Source organism: Bufo gargarizans, chromosome 9 (genome assembly GCF_014858855.1).
Source record: "Bufo gargarizans isolate SCDJY-AF-19 chromosome 9, ASM1485885v1, whole genome shotgun sequence".
Lineage (NCBI taxonomy): Eukaryota > Metazoa > Chordata > Amphibia > Anura > Bufonidae > Bufo > Bufo gargarizans.
This window is the reverse complement of record NC_058088.1, coordinates 64,878,819-64,895,055: the sequence shown is the minus strand read 5'-3', so window position 1 is coordinate 64,895,055 and position 16,237 is coordinate 64,878,819. Positions and strand designations below refer to the sequence as shown.

Genomic DNA, 16,237 nt, shown 5'->3' with positions numbered 1-16,237 from the left:
ATAAATTAGCAGTGGTGCGGTGCTGGGCTCAAGGAGAAGGTGTTCGGCTGGGCTCCAACGGACAGAGGGACAGCCCCTTGGGCTCCTTATTTAGGTAATTTGGATATTAATAAAAGCGATTTTATAGACAAATTACAAGACACAGGGCAGTAATACTAGTATATTGTAATATAAATCATGGAGACTGATGTGGTCATGTTAACAGCTCAGTAAGTGACATCCTGGTGACAGAATCCCTTTAAATCTTGTAGGTGTCAATCTCCGTCCAGAACATTCAAACGGAACCTAAAAGTCAAAGATTTCTCAGACATAATTAACCCAGGGTCAAAATATCTGCTAGGACTTTGCTTTCCATGACTGAGCAAAAAACACAGAAGTATTTTTTTTCACAACAATGCCAGAGAATGTAGGAGAAAGGTCTCCTACCGCCGTGCCTCTTCAAGGAAACAAGACAAGCTTGTCTGGTGACTTAAAGAGACACTGACTTACTCATGAAGACTGAGTCATACATTGAGGGCCAAAAGGGGCGAAGCTACTGCAGGCCCGACATGACGGGTTTGCAGGGACCAGCAGGAACGGAATGGGTTCATAGTTTGAAAGAAGTGGTGTTAGGGCTGTGGGGATAAGAAATTGGGTCAAGCAGGGTCACATAGGCCCGGGAGGAGTTAGTAGTAGAGGGGTACGTGACATCCGGCCAAAGGATCAGTTAGTCATCTGGAGCAGGACCTGGGAACCGCCCGCCCTCTTGTTACGTGGCTTGATGGTGTGGGTCTTTGGTTTATATTTGTGGAGCACTTTTGTCACGGCAGCTGACGAGGAGGAGGTCATGCATTGAATGGGGGGAGGTAGTAGTTGGGGAACCATTGGAGAGATGGTGCCCCCCAACAACGAGTGATGTATGGGATCGGTTTCCGGATACCGGAAGTTATAATCCCTGAGTCTGTGTGTTGCGACTGTGGATGTCAGGGCAACCATGACCTCTTCTCCTGATAACCTGTCTGGGTTTTAATATGTTTCATGATGTTTATGGCATGTTCTTCAATAAAGATGCTGCTGTGGCCAACCTCTTCCACTGTCACACTGTGTCAAGACTGGTTATTCTACAGTTAGATAGATGCTCCCACTCTGCAATACCTTAGTCATGTAAAGTTCTGCCACATGTGAAAGTCTACACAAAAGTTTGTAATTTGTTTGCTTTACTTATCTTGTACCACGTTTCAATTACCTGGTTTTTATTGGTTGAAGGTGAGGTTTTATTGTGTTGCCAGAGAGCAGTGCATTGTTTGTGGGAGCTCAAGTGACAGACAGTACTAAAGGCCGCCATATACATTCAATAGCTATCAGGCAAATATTTATGTGTATTCAATGGGAAGAGAGGAGAAAGCTGCCACTAGATAGCTCTGGAGGCTTATCTCCTGGGAGAAGAAAAGGATCGGAGGAAACTATTCATTTCTCCTGATCCTTTTCTCCCCCGACATCATCTGCCAGGAGAGGCTTCGTTCACATCTGCGTTAGGTGGTCCATATCGCTAGGATATGCCCCCATTGTCTGATAGGTGCAGCTAGGACTCGCACCTAAATTGAGAATGGAGCGGGCCAAAGTGGTGTCTGGTGGACTCCGGTCCAGCCACCACCAAGAGCTCTCCCCATAGAAGTCAATGGGAGTGCACCACGTATGACCGGTCACCGCTCCCATTCACCTCTATGGGTCCAATGAAATAGCCGCTACTTACAGCGGCCCCATAGAAGTGAATGAAAAATGGCTGCTCATTCGGAGTGTGCCCTGCACCACTCTCAGGGCTCCATTTAGAAGACAGGTGCAGGTCCCAGCGGGTGGGGACCGCACCTATTAGACAATGGGGACATATCTTAGAGATATGCCCCCATTGTCTCAGATGAGGCAACCCCTTTAATGGAGATGTGAATGTAGCCTGAGAGTTGGGAGCTCCTCACACATTAGACCGTTCTCGGTGGGTCCGGCTAACAATACACTGTATATATTATAGGACATGGTTTATAGTAGGACATATTATAGGACAGGTCGTATAGTATCATACATTATAGGACATGTTCTATAGTAGGACATATTATAGGACATGGTCTATAGTAGGACATATTATAGGACAGGTCGTATAGTATCATACATTATAGGACATGTTCTATAGTAGGACATATTATAGGACATGGTCTATAGTAGGACATATTATAGGACAGGTCGTATAGTATCATACATTATAGGACATGTTCTATAGTAGGACATATTATAGGACATGGTCTATAGTAGGACATATTATAGGACATGGTCTATAGTAGGACATATAGGACAGGTTGTATAGTAGGACATATTATAGGACAGGTTGTATAGTAGGACATATTATAGGACATGGTCTATAGTAGGACATATTACTAGACATGTTCTATAGTAGGACATATTATAGGACATGGTCTATAGTAGGACATATAGGACAGGTTGTATAGTAGGACATATTATAGGACATGTTCTATAGTAGGACATATTATAGGACATTTTCTATAGTAGGACATATTATAGGACAGGTTGTATAGTAGGACATATTATAGGACAGGTTGTATAGTAGGACATATTATAGGACATGTTCTATAGTAGGACATATTATAGGACATGTTCTAAAGTAGGACATATTATACGACATTTTCTATAGTAGGACATATTATAGGACAGGTTGTATAGTAGGACATATTATAGGACATGTTCTATAGTAGGACATATTATAGGACATGGTCTATAGTAGGACATACTACTGCACATGTTCTATAGTAGGACATATTATTGGACAGGTTCTATAGTAGGATTAGGCATTTTCTATTATAGTGCCGGCGATGTCCGGTCCGCAAATTGCGGAATGCACATTGCCAGTGTTTTGCGGATCCGCAAAACACTTACGGACATTTAAATGGACCCTAAGTACATGAGGGATCCGTAATCATGGACCAAAAAAAGGCATACCCGCTTGCTGTCACCACGGACTCAAAGTCCATGGACCACCACTGAAGTGTAAATACACACATTAAAGGGGTTCTCCGGGCATTTTATATGGATAGGTCATCAATATCAGATCGGCGGAGATCCGACACTCTCTTCCTGCTTGCTGCTGCTATGTCTATGGCGAGTAGGAAAAGAGGCAGGAGACGGCAAGTGCACCTTCCCTTCAACCAGCTGATCGGAGGGGGTGCCGGACCCCCGCCAATCTAATATATTGATGATCTATCCTGAGGATAGGAGATCAATATTTAAAGCCCAGTAGAACCCTTTTAAAGTCCTTGATTCACTGACATGTGACGGAGGCCATACTGGGGTGCTTGGGGCAGTCCATCCTGGGCACTGCTGCGCCATTCATTACTGAGTGTCGGACTCGGCTTCTGAGCAGTGCACATGCTCGACCACCGTTGGGAGACACAAGACCCACTGTTCGTGAACAGTGGGGTCCCTATGGCCGGACCCCCAATGATCAGGTCACTTCATACTTAGGGCTCACAGGTTTTACAGCAGCGACAAAATTCCGCCTAAAACCTGCCAGCGGCTGTGTCCTTTCTGTCTCCCACGCAAGTCAATGGTAGGCAGTAAGCCGCTGCTCTGCCATCCTCAGCGCCGTCCCCATTGAAATGAAAGGGACGCAGAAAGGACGCGGCGGCTGTGGGGTTTCAGCGAAATCTTGCCATGGCTGTCTGCGACAAATTTACGCTATAAAACCTGCCATGTGCACGGGACCTTAGTGGGCCTCAAGTATCAGAAATATCCTGCCGCGGTTTAGCGATATGTTCATTAACTGTGGATTTCTACAGATGAAACTACACTTTTATTTTCCACGTTTCACCGGTAAAAACTAAGCGGCCAATCGCCACCTCGCGTATCCGCAACCGACTAGGTCTTCATGCAGTTTTCAAATGTGTTTTTTTTAACCACTTCGCAAATATTAAAATGAGAACCTGCCCTGAGCCATTCACCATGCGGATTTTGTCCCCGCCATGGTTCTCCACTCTGAATGCTGTGGACCCGGGGAGATAAACCACGAGCGGACTGCCGCCAACGGCTTCCACTTGGTGCAGAAACCGCCGTCGCTTTTATACCAGCGTCGATATCCACCAGGTGAACGGGCTCTTAGAGGGGCACCGAGGGCAAGCATTTGAATACATTTTGGGATGTAGGGATTCTGTATACCACGTTACGTCTGGATAACGCCACCGTGGAGACCTCAGCATTTGCCCTCAAAACATTAGGCTACGGTCACATCCGCGTTGTGCTGTCCGGTTTTGAGATCCGGCACAGGTTCTGAAAACGCTTCCGTTTTGTACCCGTTCATTGTCATTGGGGAGGAAACTGAATGGAACGCAGTGCACCACAATGCTTTCCGTTCCGGTTTGTTGCGTTCCCACGCCGGACACAAAACCACTGCAAGCATGGAAAACTAAAGAAGCCGGATCCGACACCAAAATCCATGTAGTCAGTGCTGCCAGATCCGGGTTTTTGGGGCATGGTTACTTCGTTTTCAATATAGTACAACCGGATGAGTGCGCTCAGAACGAATGCCGTCGGTTGTATCATTACAATTGGGGATGAGAGAAGTTCTGTTTTCAAGTTCGGCGTACAGGTTTCGGGTTCATCTAAGAATTCCGCCACCACGGACCATAACCCGAAACTTGTACGCCGAACTTGAAAACACATGTACGATCATTCCTAATGATAACGGAAGCGTTTTTCTATGGTTGTAAGATCCACATGCCGGATCTCAAAACCAGACAGCAAAAGCGCAGATGTGAAAGTAGCGTGGGGGGCTTCTCAAGGGATAGAAAACAAAACATGGCAGCTTTCTTTAAGAACAGGCGGTACACCTGCCCGTAGTATAGTCTGGTATTGCAGTTCAGCCTCAGTGAATAGGAATGTTCTGCAATTCCACACGCAACCTATGGACAGGGGGGGCGCTGTTTTCGGACGCAAGTAGCCATGTTTTTCTGATACATTTACAGCGTGTCATGGCCGGTAAGTGGAGGGCTGAGGCCTTCCTCCACCCGAGGGGCGCTGAGGGCTCTGTGACTGGGAAGACCTGCTGCAGGCCGGCCCGTCCGGACTTCCTGGTTGTGTGCGCCGCTCCTACTACAAGTCCCAGGATCCCCGGGGAAGGGGCGGGGCCGTGACCCGGGCAGGGCGTGCACCTCCACACACCGCGGGGCCCCTCAGCACAGGCAGGGCGTGCACCTCCACCCAGGCTCCGTACACCCCCCGGGGGCCCCTCAGCACAGCCTGCAGCATGGCGGGGCTCGCCTCTCCGCTCACAAGAAGATAGCCCCTTCCCTCTCCGGCGCCTCCTCTATCAGGGGCGGGAGACATGCTGCGAGTGAGGAGGAGGCGGGCGCTGTGTACATGCTGCAGTCCCTACTACTCACCTCATCATTCATTTCCTAGTGGGGGGAGGAAGAGCCGGCACAGGATGCGGGGCTCTGGGCTCTGGCTGTATAGACCCCTGTGCCATTCCTAGGTGCCAGCTGATGCCCAGCCAGTCCTGCCAGCGGTGACATGTGACAGCCGATACTCCGCAATGTTCCGACAGGTCTGCAGTCGCCTGGTGAGTACCTGTGTGCTGCCTGTGGCACAGCTGGTTTACTGGCTTGTATTGCTATTTTAGACATTCTGTATACTTCCAATAATGGTCGGACTGGGACGGGTCCCTGCTTTGTGCCATCTACAGTGTAAACAATGGTCTTCCCCATTATGGCCCCATTACATTATAGTGGATGATCAGACTCAACCCCGGTCATAGTCCCCCATAAAATGGCACCAATTTCTCTGCCACCGCCATATGCCAGGTCTGCAGCGACAGATGATTTATTTTTTACATTTTTTTTTAATGTAGGTTCCCAGTAGTAAAACAACCCCCTGCCAATCTCTGTCATGCATTGCGGTGTCTGGCGTCCGCTCTGCCGCTGTCTCCTAGGTGACAGTAAAACCGGCGTGGAGCAAGTAATATTCTCAGCGCTTCTACCTCACGGTAGGGTCAGCAGGAATTCCCTGGAAATTGTTTGGAATTGCTGATTTGGATTGATTCCATGGTGACGTCCAGTCGTCCACCTTGTCCCCAGCGGCTGATCCCCCGGCTTTGTAGTATTGATGCTGTTCAGGTGAGACCACCGTGCGGCTGTGTCTGGTCATCAGGAACCTGCCGTTACCTGGGAGCTTAAGTGAATGGCCCCCCTGCTGTGTACAAGGCTCTGGGGGGCTCCAGGATTCGGAGGTTCTCCAAGCCTCTCATTATTTGCTTATTTGGTCAGGAGTCGCATCTTCTGGGGCGTCGTGTCCGTCTTATGTTCTCAGGAGTCACATCTTCTGGGGCGTCGTGTCCGTCTTATGTTCTTAGGAGTCACATCTTCTGGGGCGTCGTGTCCGTCTTATGTTCTCGGGAGTCACATCTTCTGGGGTGTCGTGTCCATCTTATGTTCTCAGGAGTCGCATCTTCTGGGGATGCAGTGTCCGTCTGCACACATTAGACTTGTCCTGTGTTCTCAGGAGTCGCATCTTCTGGGGCACCGTGTCCATCTTATGTTCTCAGGAGTCGCATCTTCTGGGGATGTAGTGTCCGTCTGCACACGTTAGACTTGTCCTGTGTTCTCAGGAGTTGCATCTTCTGGGGCGCTGTGTCCGTCTTATGTTCTCAGGAGTCGCATCTTCTGGGCGTCGTGTCCGTCTTCACACATTAGACTTGGCCTATGTTCTCAGGAGTCGCATCTTCTGGGGCGTCGTGTCCATTTGCACACATTAGCCTTGTATTATCTTTGCAGCTCATCCCCTATTCACTTCACACAGTAGGTGGTGGCAGACGCCTGTTTCCTCTCTGGCTATGAATATATTCTGCACCTTTCAGTGGCTGAGAAGCAGCAGTGCTGAGTTTGTCATTTGATTCTTCAGAGCAGCATTGTTTGTACATCATGACACCTGACGAGCATATACTAGTTGTAGAAAACCCCTGACTTTTAATATTAATAACCTATCCTCAGGATTGGTCATGAATATCAGATTGGCGGAGGTCCGACATCGGGCACCCCCACCGATCAGCTGTATGAAGAGCGACAGCGAGCAGGAGGGGAGACGGGAGGTGGCGCGTGCCTTCTCTTCATACAGCTGATCGGCGGAGGTGCCGGGTGTTGGACCCCTGCCGATCTGGAAAACCCCTTTAATATTCAGGGCTCATGCACACAACCATATTCGTTTTGCGGTCCGCAAATGACAGATCCGGCCGTGTGCATGCCACCATTTATTTTTTTCAAACTCCTGTAGAAACGTCCTATCCTTTTCCACAAAATGGACAAGAATAGGACATGTATATTTTTGCAGAACGGACATAAGGATGCGGACAGCACATGGTGTGCCGTCGACATCTTTTGCGGCTCAGTTGAAATGTATGGGTCCTCATCCGATCCGCAAAAAATGTGGATCGCATGCGTACCAAACACAGTCCTGTGCATGAGCTGATACTTCTGCCAGTGCTGATGATAGTTGGGTGTCCCAATACATAACGGAGTGCCGCCATCTATAGGCTCTGTTCACATAAGTGTCACGGCTCCCATTATCGCAGAAGCTATAAAGGTGAAATATCTATTTCCTACTAAACGTACGCTCATGGACCACATGGGGTGGCAGCATTTTAGATGACAATAGCTCTGCTTACTGGTGGTATAGATGAGGCGGATGTAATAGCCCTCAGGCTACCTCCTGCCCATGTTACAGATAACGCACATTTCCTTATGGATATTCGTACAGAAAAAACGCAGTATAAATACAGTGCTAGCGAAGTGAAGGAGATTTGCGTATTTATTTATTTATTTTCAGTGCGGAAGTCTTCCTGCCTTGTGGATTTTGAAATCCGCAGCAGGACAATTGCCAAATTTAAGTGTGGCTTTCAATCTTCGCAGCGCCAAGCTTGAGATCAGGGCAAAACGGCAAGAAAGTCCACGAGTAACACAAGCAGACTTGGTGTGGAAAAGCAGAGAAATCCACACGAAAATCCATGTAGAAATTTAGTTTGACAACTCCCCACCATGTGCAGGTACCCTCACAGTAGTTGTCAGCTAGCTTTCCCAGAGTCGGGTATTAAAAATGGCTGAACACTTGCAGTTAAATAAAAGTTGACTGAGCACTGCTTTGAAGCTGTACCAAACCAAACATACAGGCTGCGAGCGTCCGGATTCAATCCTTAGCATGAGGTATAGCAGAATCTTACCTTCTATTAGCTGACGTGACAATCGGGGCAATTATCAGAAAGGAGAGTTCCTGATAATTACTCTTTATAAAAGTGCCGCTGCTCCATCAATAAACAAGCAAATGTTGGTCATCGGATGAAAGCACAGTTGATGTGGACACCTAAGTCATTGGGGGTCATTTATCAAAGATCTTCTTTTTATGCCGGTCTTTGATATCCCCTGCTCTGCCGGAGGATGCACCTCATTTATGGTGAGACGCACCCCTCGTCAGAAAGTAGTCCCATCCTCCAGCTGTCCATGACTGGAGTCGTTTTTCGCAAACATGTTAGTAAATTTGCTGGGGCTGATGGCCCTGGCCCCAACATGCCCCTCACCACTCTCCAAAGTATTGTGGACGTTAAGTCGCAAAAAGTATTTTTTTTTTACGCCAAACGTAGGTTAGTAAATGTACCCCTGATAATTTCCTGCACAGTCATCCCATGTAAAGGAGCCTTAAGGGCTTGTTAACGCGACCTTATGCGCCTGTGTTGCGTACTGCAATATACGGAAATCGGCAGTGTGAATCCCTTATTGTGGTGCGGACCCCATGACTTGAATAGGTCCGCGATCTGTCCTATCTTTTGTGGTGCAGAAATACGGAACCAAAAGCCCACAGAAGCGCTTCCTAGTATTTTTGTGGGCTTCCGATCTGTGCTTTTACACTGTATAAGATAGGACATATAGGTCCTATATTTTTTTTTTTGCCGTATCTTGCGGATCGCGGTCCTATTTGAATCAATGGGTCCACATCCGCAGCACAGAGTTCACACGGCCGCTTCCCGTGTGTTGCACACTGCGATTTGCGGGCACCATGGCCATACGGTCGTGTGAATGAGCCCTTACTCTGACTAGATCTGTGTGGCGTGAAGTCTAGTGGTGCAAGTTGTTATATTTCATGTTGTAATATGTGATATTAATCTGTTCTCCTATCTACCGACCGTAGACTTGAGACAGAGTTCGGCCGAACGTCGGGCAGCGGCGTATTTCCTGCAATGGCAAATGATCTGACATCACCCTCCTTCCTACCAGCATCAGCCCTGGTGGGTTTGTATGGCCGTCGTGAGGAGGGTTATTATAGCGCCATGATTCATTCCATGGCGTTGTACTTATGAAGAGGGGTAGACGTACATAATAAAAAGCACAAGACGCGTTACACACTGGTACAGAAGGAGAGAGGACCACAAGAGCTTACCATCTACAAGGAATGGGAGAAGGACACAGTAGGTGAGGATAAAGCTGCTCATATGGCGGTATAATGGCAGCAGGGTTACTGTAGGTTGTAGGCTTGTCTGGAGAGGTGGGTTTTCAGGTTTCTTTTGAAGGTTTCCACAGTAGGTGAACATCTGATATGACGGTTACTATGAACGTAGAGAATAAAAATCGGATATCATGTAGTACACGACAATCTCTTTCTAACAGGCTTAGGCCTCTTTCACAAGAGCGTGACGGATTAGGTCTGGATGCGTTCAGGGTGCGTTCAGTGAAACTCGCACCATTTTGCAAGCAAGCTCAATCAGTTTTGTCTGCAATTGCGTTCAGATTTTTCCGTGCTGTTGCAATGCGTTTTGATGTGCAATGCGTTTTTCACGCAGCCTCATTCACTTCTATGGGGCCAGGGCTGCACTGTACTCTTTAGATGCCCCTAAAAGGCAGTTTTAGACTGCCACGTTTTTTCATGGATGTCGCCTAAAAGCAGAGGTCTGCGGTATATTCACTCTGCCATGTTTTAGCCAGTCGATAGAGTAAAGGCTCTATTGTGTTACGCGATCAGGCAGACAATTCTCGGGAGGGAAGCGTTCCTTTCCTGCCATCTCCTGCTCGTCAGCGGAGGAGACCGCTGCCATCACATGCAGCAATCTCCTTTGCGGTATGGGGAGTAGCGATCTCTATGCCATCACTCGTCCCCATACTGACTCGACTGTTGCCGACAGGAGATGGTGTGTACATGGCACGACCTCCCACCGGCAAGCAGTGACTTTTAAACCAGTTGAAAGATTACAATTACCCAATGCTCATTCATCAGGTTATTGTCGGCAGTATTACACTGCCAGATCATTGTTAACGAGCGTTACTATGAGCGCTTGTTAGTGATGATCGGCCCGACAAATCGGCTGGTGTGCTACAGGCTTAAAGGGGTCGTCTCACTTTAGCAAATTGCATATATCATGTAGAGAAAGTTAATACAAGGCACTTACTAATGTATTGTTATTCTCCATATTGCCTACTTTGCTGGCTGTATACATTATACACTTCTGGTTTCCATGGTTACGACCACCCTGAAATGCAGCAGCGGTGGCCGTGCTTGCACACTATGGAAAAAAGCACCAGCCTGTGCGCGCTCCCATGTTCCCGGCCACCAGAGAGACTGATGTTTTTTCCTATAGTGTGCGTGCACGGCCACCACTACTGTATTTCAGGGTGGTCGTAACCATGGAAACCAGAAGTGTATAATGTGACGGAAAAATGAATCCAGCCAGCAAAGGAGGCTATATGGACAATAACAATACATTAGTAAGTGCCTTGTATTAACTTTCTCGACATGATATATGCAATTTGCTGAAGTGAGACGACCCCTTTAAGCCTGTATCACACCAGCCTACTGTCGGGGCGATCATCACTAACAAGCGTTCATAGTAACGCTCGTTAACGATGATCTGGCAGTGATAACCTGCCACCGATAACCCGATGAACCAGGGGGCAGCGCAGTGCGGACATCTGCCTGCCTGGTGATGGTGAGACGTCATGATACATGATGAGGTTGTCGTCCAGGGTGACAGCTGTTACAGAACCTCCGTAGTCGGGAAGTAGTGCAGGATGATTGACCGAGAAGCGGTCACATCCAATAAAGTCTCCTTCCAGTCTTCTGCTGACAGCGCCTGCATGGAACCTGCGGAGCATTCGATGTCCCCCCACAGCTGCCCAGAGTCCTCACCGGAAGGCTCCTGCCTGTGAGAGGCTCTGATTATAGCTACTGCATAGTCTTTGTAGCCGCTTTACTTCTCTTTACACTCCTGCGCTTAGTATTTGCAGCATTGCATGTTTTAGGATTCTTTGATATGACCCGGCTCCGCAGTGCCCTCCACCGTAGGGACACCCCTGTCCTGCCCATCGGGGAATGCACACGGAGGTTTATCAATATGCAGTCTGCACAGACTGGCAGCTCAGTAGGCGATGACTGCACCGACGGGCGCCATTGGCAGTGCGCACAGTAATGTCGGCCCCAGAGACGGATGAGTCTCCTTGGCATCGTCTTGTACGCCATTGAGATAAATGCATAAACCTTTGTGCAGGGACATTTATGCCCATCAGCTGATGTGCTCCACGTAGGCAAAGTTTTCTCTTCAGAAAAGAAGCCCACACCGTTCCCTTAGTGTACGGCAGCACTGATGCGGATCAGGAGTAGGTCATAAAAGGAGAGACATTATTAAAGGGTTTCTGTCACCAGTTAACCCTATTAGGCTCCATTCACACGTCCGCTGCATTTTGCGGAAACGGAATTGTGGACCCATTCATTTCTTTGGAGCCGCACAATGTGGCGATAAAAAAAAAAAAAAAAAAAGTGATGTTCATAGGACCCTTATTGTAAATGGTCAAAAGTATCATCCCATGTCTGCCAAACCTTTGCCTATTCCTACTTTTATCTATGCCCCCGTTACTCCAGAAATATAACTTTTATAATATGCTAATTAGCCTCTAGATGCTGGGGGTAGAGGGGTGGGGGCGTTGCCCCTGCTCCTAGAGGTCCGTTCTCCCACCTCTGGCCACGCCCCCTGCTACACTAGATTGGCAGAGGCAGGCAGCGTTGGTCTCCTACTGCCGGCCCTGTCTGCCGTGTAAATCTCTTCAGTGTAAACGCGCTGTAAAACGCTCAGGTGTGAACCCAGCCTTACACCTAGAGGCTCTGCTCTCTCTGCAACTGCCACGCCCTCTGCACTTTGATTGACAGGGCCGAGATGATCACATCTATACTGTGTAACCCTGTCAAAGTGCAGAGGGTACAACATTGAAAGACAAAAAACATGCAATGCGACAATTGACTGCAATATAAAGTACAAAATTGCATAATAATAACAAGTGCTACACTATAAGTGCGAGATACTTGGCAAATCGTTTTGTACAAAACTATCCGAGCCCGTCTGCCAAGCGTCAAGGCGATCTCTGTTAGACGGGTTCCTACACTAAATTCTGCCTGTTAGGTGCCATAACAGCTTCCGTACACTTCAGGGAGTGTAGGTTCCACATTCCTGCATTGAATCCTACCTGTTAGGTGCCAAGATGGCTACCATACATCAGGGAGTGCAGGTTACACAGCAGGCCCACTCCACAACACCACCGGCGCCAAACGGCTACCAAGGACTGCAGTGGGAGTCCACAAACTATCCCACTCCTGGTGCAGAGGGTGCGGCAGTTGTGCAGAGGGAGCAGAGCCTCTAGGTGTAATGGCAACGCCCCTGTTGCTCCTAGAGGCTTATTTGCATATATTAAAAATTCTTTTTTTCTCAGCGATGTGGGCACATAGGAACATAGGACCAACACAGATGCCTTCAGCTGCCAATGGCACATGCAACAGGCCAGCCAGTGTTATAGCTACAAAGATGCCCTTTTAAGGACAGACCATGTGACCGTACCTTGTATACCTCAGATTGTTCTCGTAGATTTGGGGGGGAAAAACTGACAAATCTAACAAAAATGTGGCTTTTATATAATAATAATGTATGGTACATGGATGTCAATAGAAAACTCAAGATGTTGGACCCTAGTAGTGGTTTCTGCTAATTCAAGAAATATTTGGTGGACTATCGTGGAACCACGAGGCCTGTGGCTGTGGCCTTATGTTGTAGTAAATGGTCCTGAGTAGGGGCCCATCCCTCTTTGACATACACTTGCCCCAATTAGGCTTATGGGCAGGTGTCTTCAAGAGAAAACCCTTTTTAACTAAAAATGACCATCATTTTCCAGACTTAACGCAATTTACATACAAAAATGGACTTGCCGTATTGCTCTGATCGCAATTTGCAATGAAAGCACAAAAGAGGACCCCAGAGAAATGTGACTGGCCCCGCACCTCTGCAGTCGTATCTTCTGTGACTCCCCTGTTCGGCTCATATCAGTGCCATTTATTTTGGCGTCCAATAGCAGTGATTTGTCAGGTGGGCAGTCCCCAGAGCTACCCCATTGACGTTGCCTGCTGGGCACTGCTCTCCTGACATTACATTGGTATCTGGTGGTGGCTGGAGAGAGGAGACTAGGAGAGAGGGTGCAGGAGTCGCAGAAGATATGGCTGACAAGGTATGGACCCAGTGGTATTTCTGTGACAGGGCCTCTTTACCCTATGAAGACCCAACCAATTTGTATTTATCTGTTTTGTATTCACTTTTTCCTCCCCGCCTTCCAAGGGCCATAACTTTTTTACTTTTCCTTTCACTTATGCTACATGCACACGACCGTATGTGTTTTGCAGTCTGCAAATTGCGTATCTGCAAAAAATACTAAAAACGGATGCCATTTTTATTTTTATTTTTTTGCGGATCCATTGTAACAATGCCTAAAACGGACTAGAATAGGACATGTTTCATTGGGTGGCAAAGATGACACTTTATTCAGCGGATCAGTACGATTACAGCGAAACCCCCTTTATATAGTTTTAGTCTTAAAACATAAAATTATTTGCTTCGCCATATTCTGACCCCCATAACATTGGAAAAAAATATTTCAGTCTACAGAGCTGTGTTAGAGATGCGGGGCCATCTGTAGTTTTTAGGCTAGTTGCACATCTGCAGGCTGTTTCCGATGGAGAACAGCCTGCTGGAATTCTCTGGATCCGGCACTGTGGGAGGCAAACGGAATGCATGCCGGCCCCATTAAGTATCATGAGGTCCCGCTTTTCGGCAAAAATTACAAGAATAGGCCAGACACAAAGCACTGCATGCTGCAGTTTGTGTCCGGCCGATTCTCAGCATTTTTGCCGGATCTCCGTGCCTATATATATATATATATATATATATATCATTTATTTATTTTTTTGTAAAATGGAGAGACAGGATATTAGTTTTTTTTTTTAATTCTGCTGTGTTTTTTTTTTTTTTTTTTTTAACAGTTTTTTAGGGGGTATTTTAGAACTTTCTTTTTAGCTGCCCTGGGGGACTTAAACATGCAATCATTAGATCGCTTATACCACACACTGCAATATTTTACCTTTGCAGTCTATGGTAAAATTGCAGAGCTTAATTGGAACTTTACTATGTCAGGTCTGAGAACTTTTTTTTTAAGCCTCCCGGCTGCCATAGCCTCCAAAAGGCTCACCGGGAGTCACGCTTCTGGTAAATGACCCCTCACAGTAGACCATGGCTTTTGAGGGATTAAATGTCCAAGATCAGAGATATCTCCGACTGCTGGGAGGTATCTGCTGTAGTACACAGCAGTCGCTGGCCAGTTATAGCGCCCTCTCAGCTCCTGAGCAGGCGCCGTGTTTAAAATCCCACCTTCTGCTGTATGTATGCGACAGATCACACAAAGGGATTAAAGTCTGTCTCCAAGAAATTCCCTGTGTGTGAACCCAGACACACTACTTTATAGGGCTAGCTCAGTTAAATGTAAAGATGCCTTTCGATCCATTGCGTCATTCATTACGTGCGCAGAGGGCGGGTCCATGCTGCACTGTGCACCCTTGCTCCTTCTGCTTCTTCTGAGGACTCATGCACACGACCGTATATATTTTGCGGTCCGACAAAAAATACGGATGGCGTCTGTGTGCATGCTGTATTTTGCAGAACGAAACAGCTGTCCCCTAATAGAACAGTCCTATCCTGTCCGCATCAGTATGTCCGTTCCGTAGCCCCGCAAAAAAAAATAGAACGTGTCCTATTCTTGTCCATTTGGCCTTATGCACATGAACGTTGTTTTGGTCCGCATCCGAGCCGCAGTTTTTTTTTTTTTTTGTGGCATAGATGCGGACCCATTCACTTCAATAGGGCCGCAAAAGATGAGGACATCACTCCGTGTGCTGTCCGCATCCGTTGCTCCATTCCATGGTCCGCAAAAATAAAAATAAATTTTGCGGACAAGAGTAGGCAGTTATATTAATGGCTGTCCGTGCCGTTCTGCAAATTGGGGAACGCACACGGACGCCATCTGTGTTTTGCGGATCCGCAATTTGCAGACCGCAAAACACATACGGTTGTGTGCATGTAGCCTAAGACAAATTTATCAAGTAACATGAGACATTCGATAAATGTGACAAAGTACTCCAAAACGGACTTCATCATGATAAATTCCCCCTAGTGTTACTGAATTAGGCTACATGCACACGACCGTGTGCCCCCAGTGGCCGTATTGCGTCCTGCATACAGTGTGGCACCGGCCGTGTGCATTCCGCATCACGGATTGCGGACCTATTCACTTGAATGGGTCCGCAATCGCTAAGATGCGGAACGGAGGCACGGAGCGGAACCCCATGGAAGCACTACGGTGCAGCTCCCCCATGGTCTGTGCCCGTGCATTGCAGACCGCAATTTGTGGTCCGCAGCACGGGCACGGAGCCCTAACGTTCGTGTGCATGTAGCCTTATCAGTAAATTTTCTGGTGACAGACTCCCTTTAAAGAGGACCTGTCTCCTCTACTGACAGGTCTGTTGTATTCCCCATGTAATAACAATTCTGGAGCATCTATTCTTATGACTCTATAATGTACCTTTCCTTTATTATTCCTGCTAGAAGTTATTAATTTCTAGCAGGTCCAGATGGGTATTACCTGTTGGGGGGGGGGGGGCTGGTGTCCCTGCACAGTCTGACGTTATCAAATCGGTGCTGCCAATGTCAGACTGTGTAGGGACACCCCCCAACTGGTAACACCCAGCTGGACCTTCTTTGCAAACTTTTAGCAGTTTCATAACTTCTATCAGGAATAATAAAGGAATGGCACAACATAGAATCATAGGAAAAGATGCTGCAGAATTGTTATAATATGGGGAT

The 16,237-nt window shown here is 47.5% G+C and overlaps 1 protein-coding gene across 2 annotated transcripts in view; it reads left to right on the top strand.

Annotated features, from left to right (window-relative positions):
• The first annotated feature begins 5,182 nt into the window (after positions 1-5,182).
• ATP11C (ATPase phospholipid transporting 11C) overlaps positions 5,183-16,237 on the top strand; it is a 135,784-nt gene continuing 124,729 nt past the window's right edge. For both annotated transcript variants that reach the window (XM_044306697.1, XM_044306699.1), the window contains exon 1: positions 5,183-5,599. In XM_044306697.1, coding sequence (XP_044162632.1) covers positions 5,573-5,599 — 27 coding nt within the window. In that variant the 5' untranslated portion in view covers positions 5,183-5,572. The remainder of the gene's footprint in view (positions 5,600-16,237) is intronic.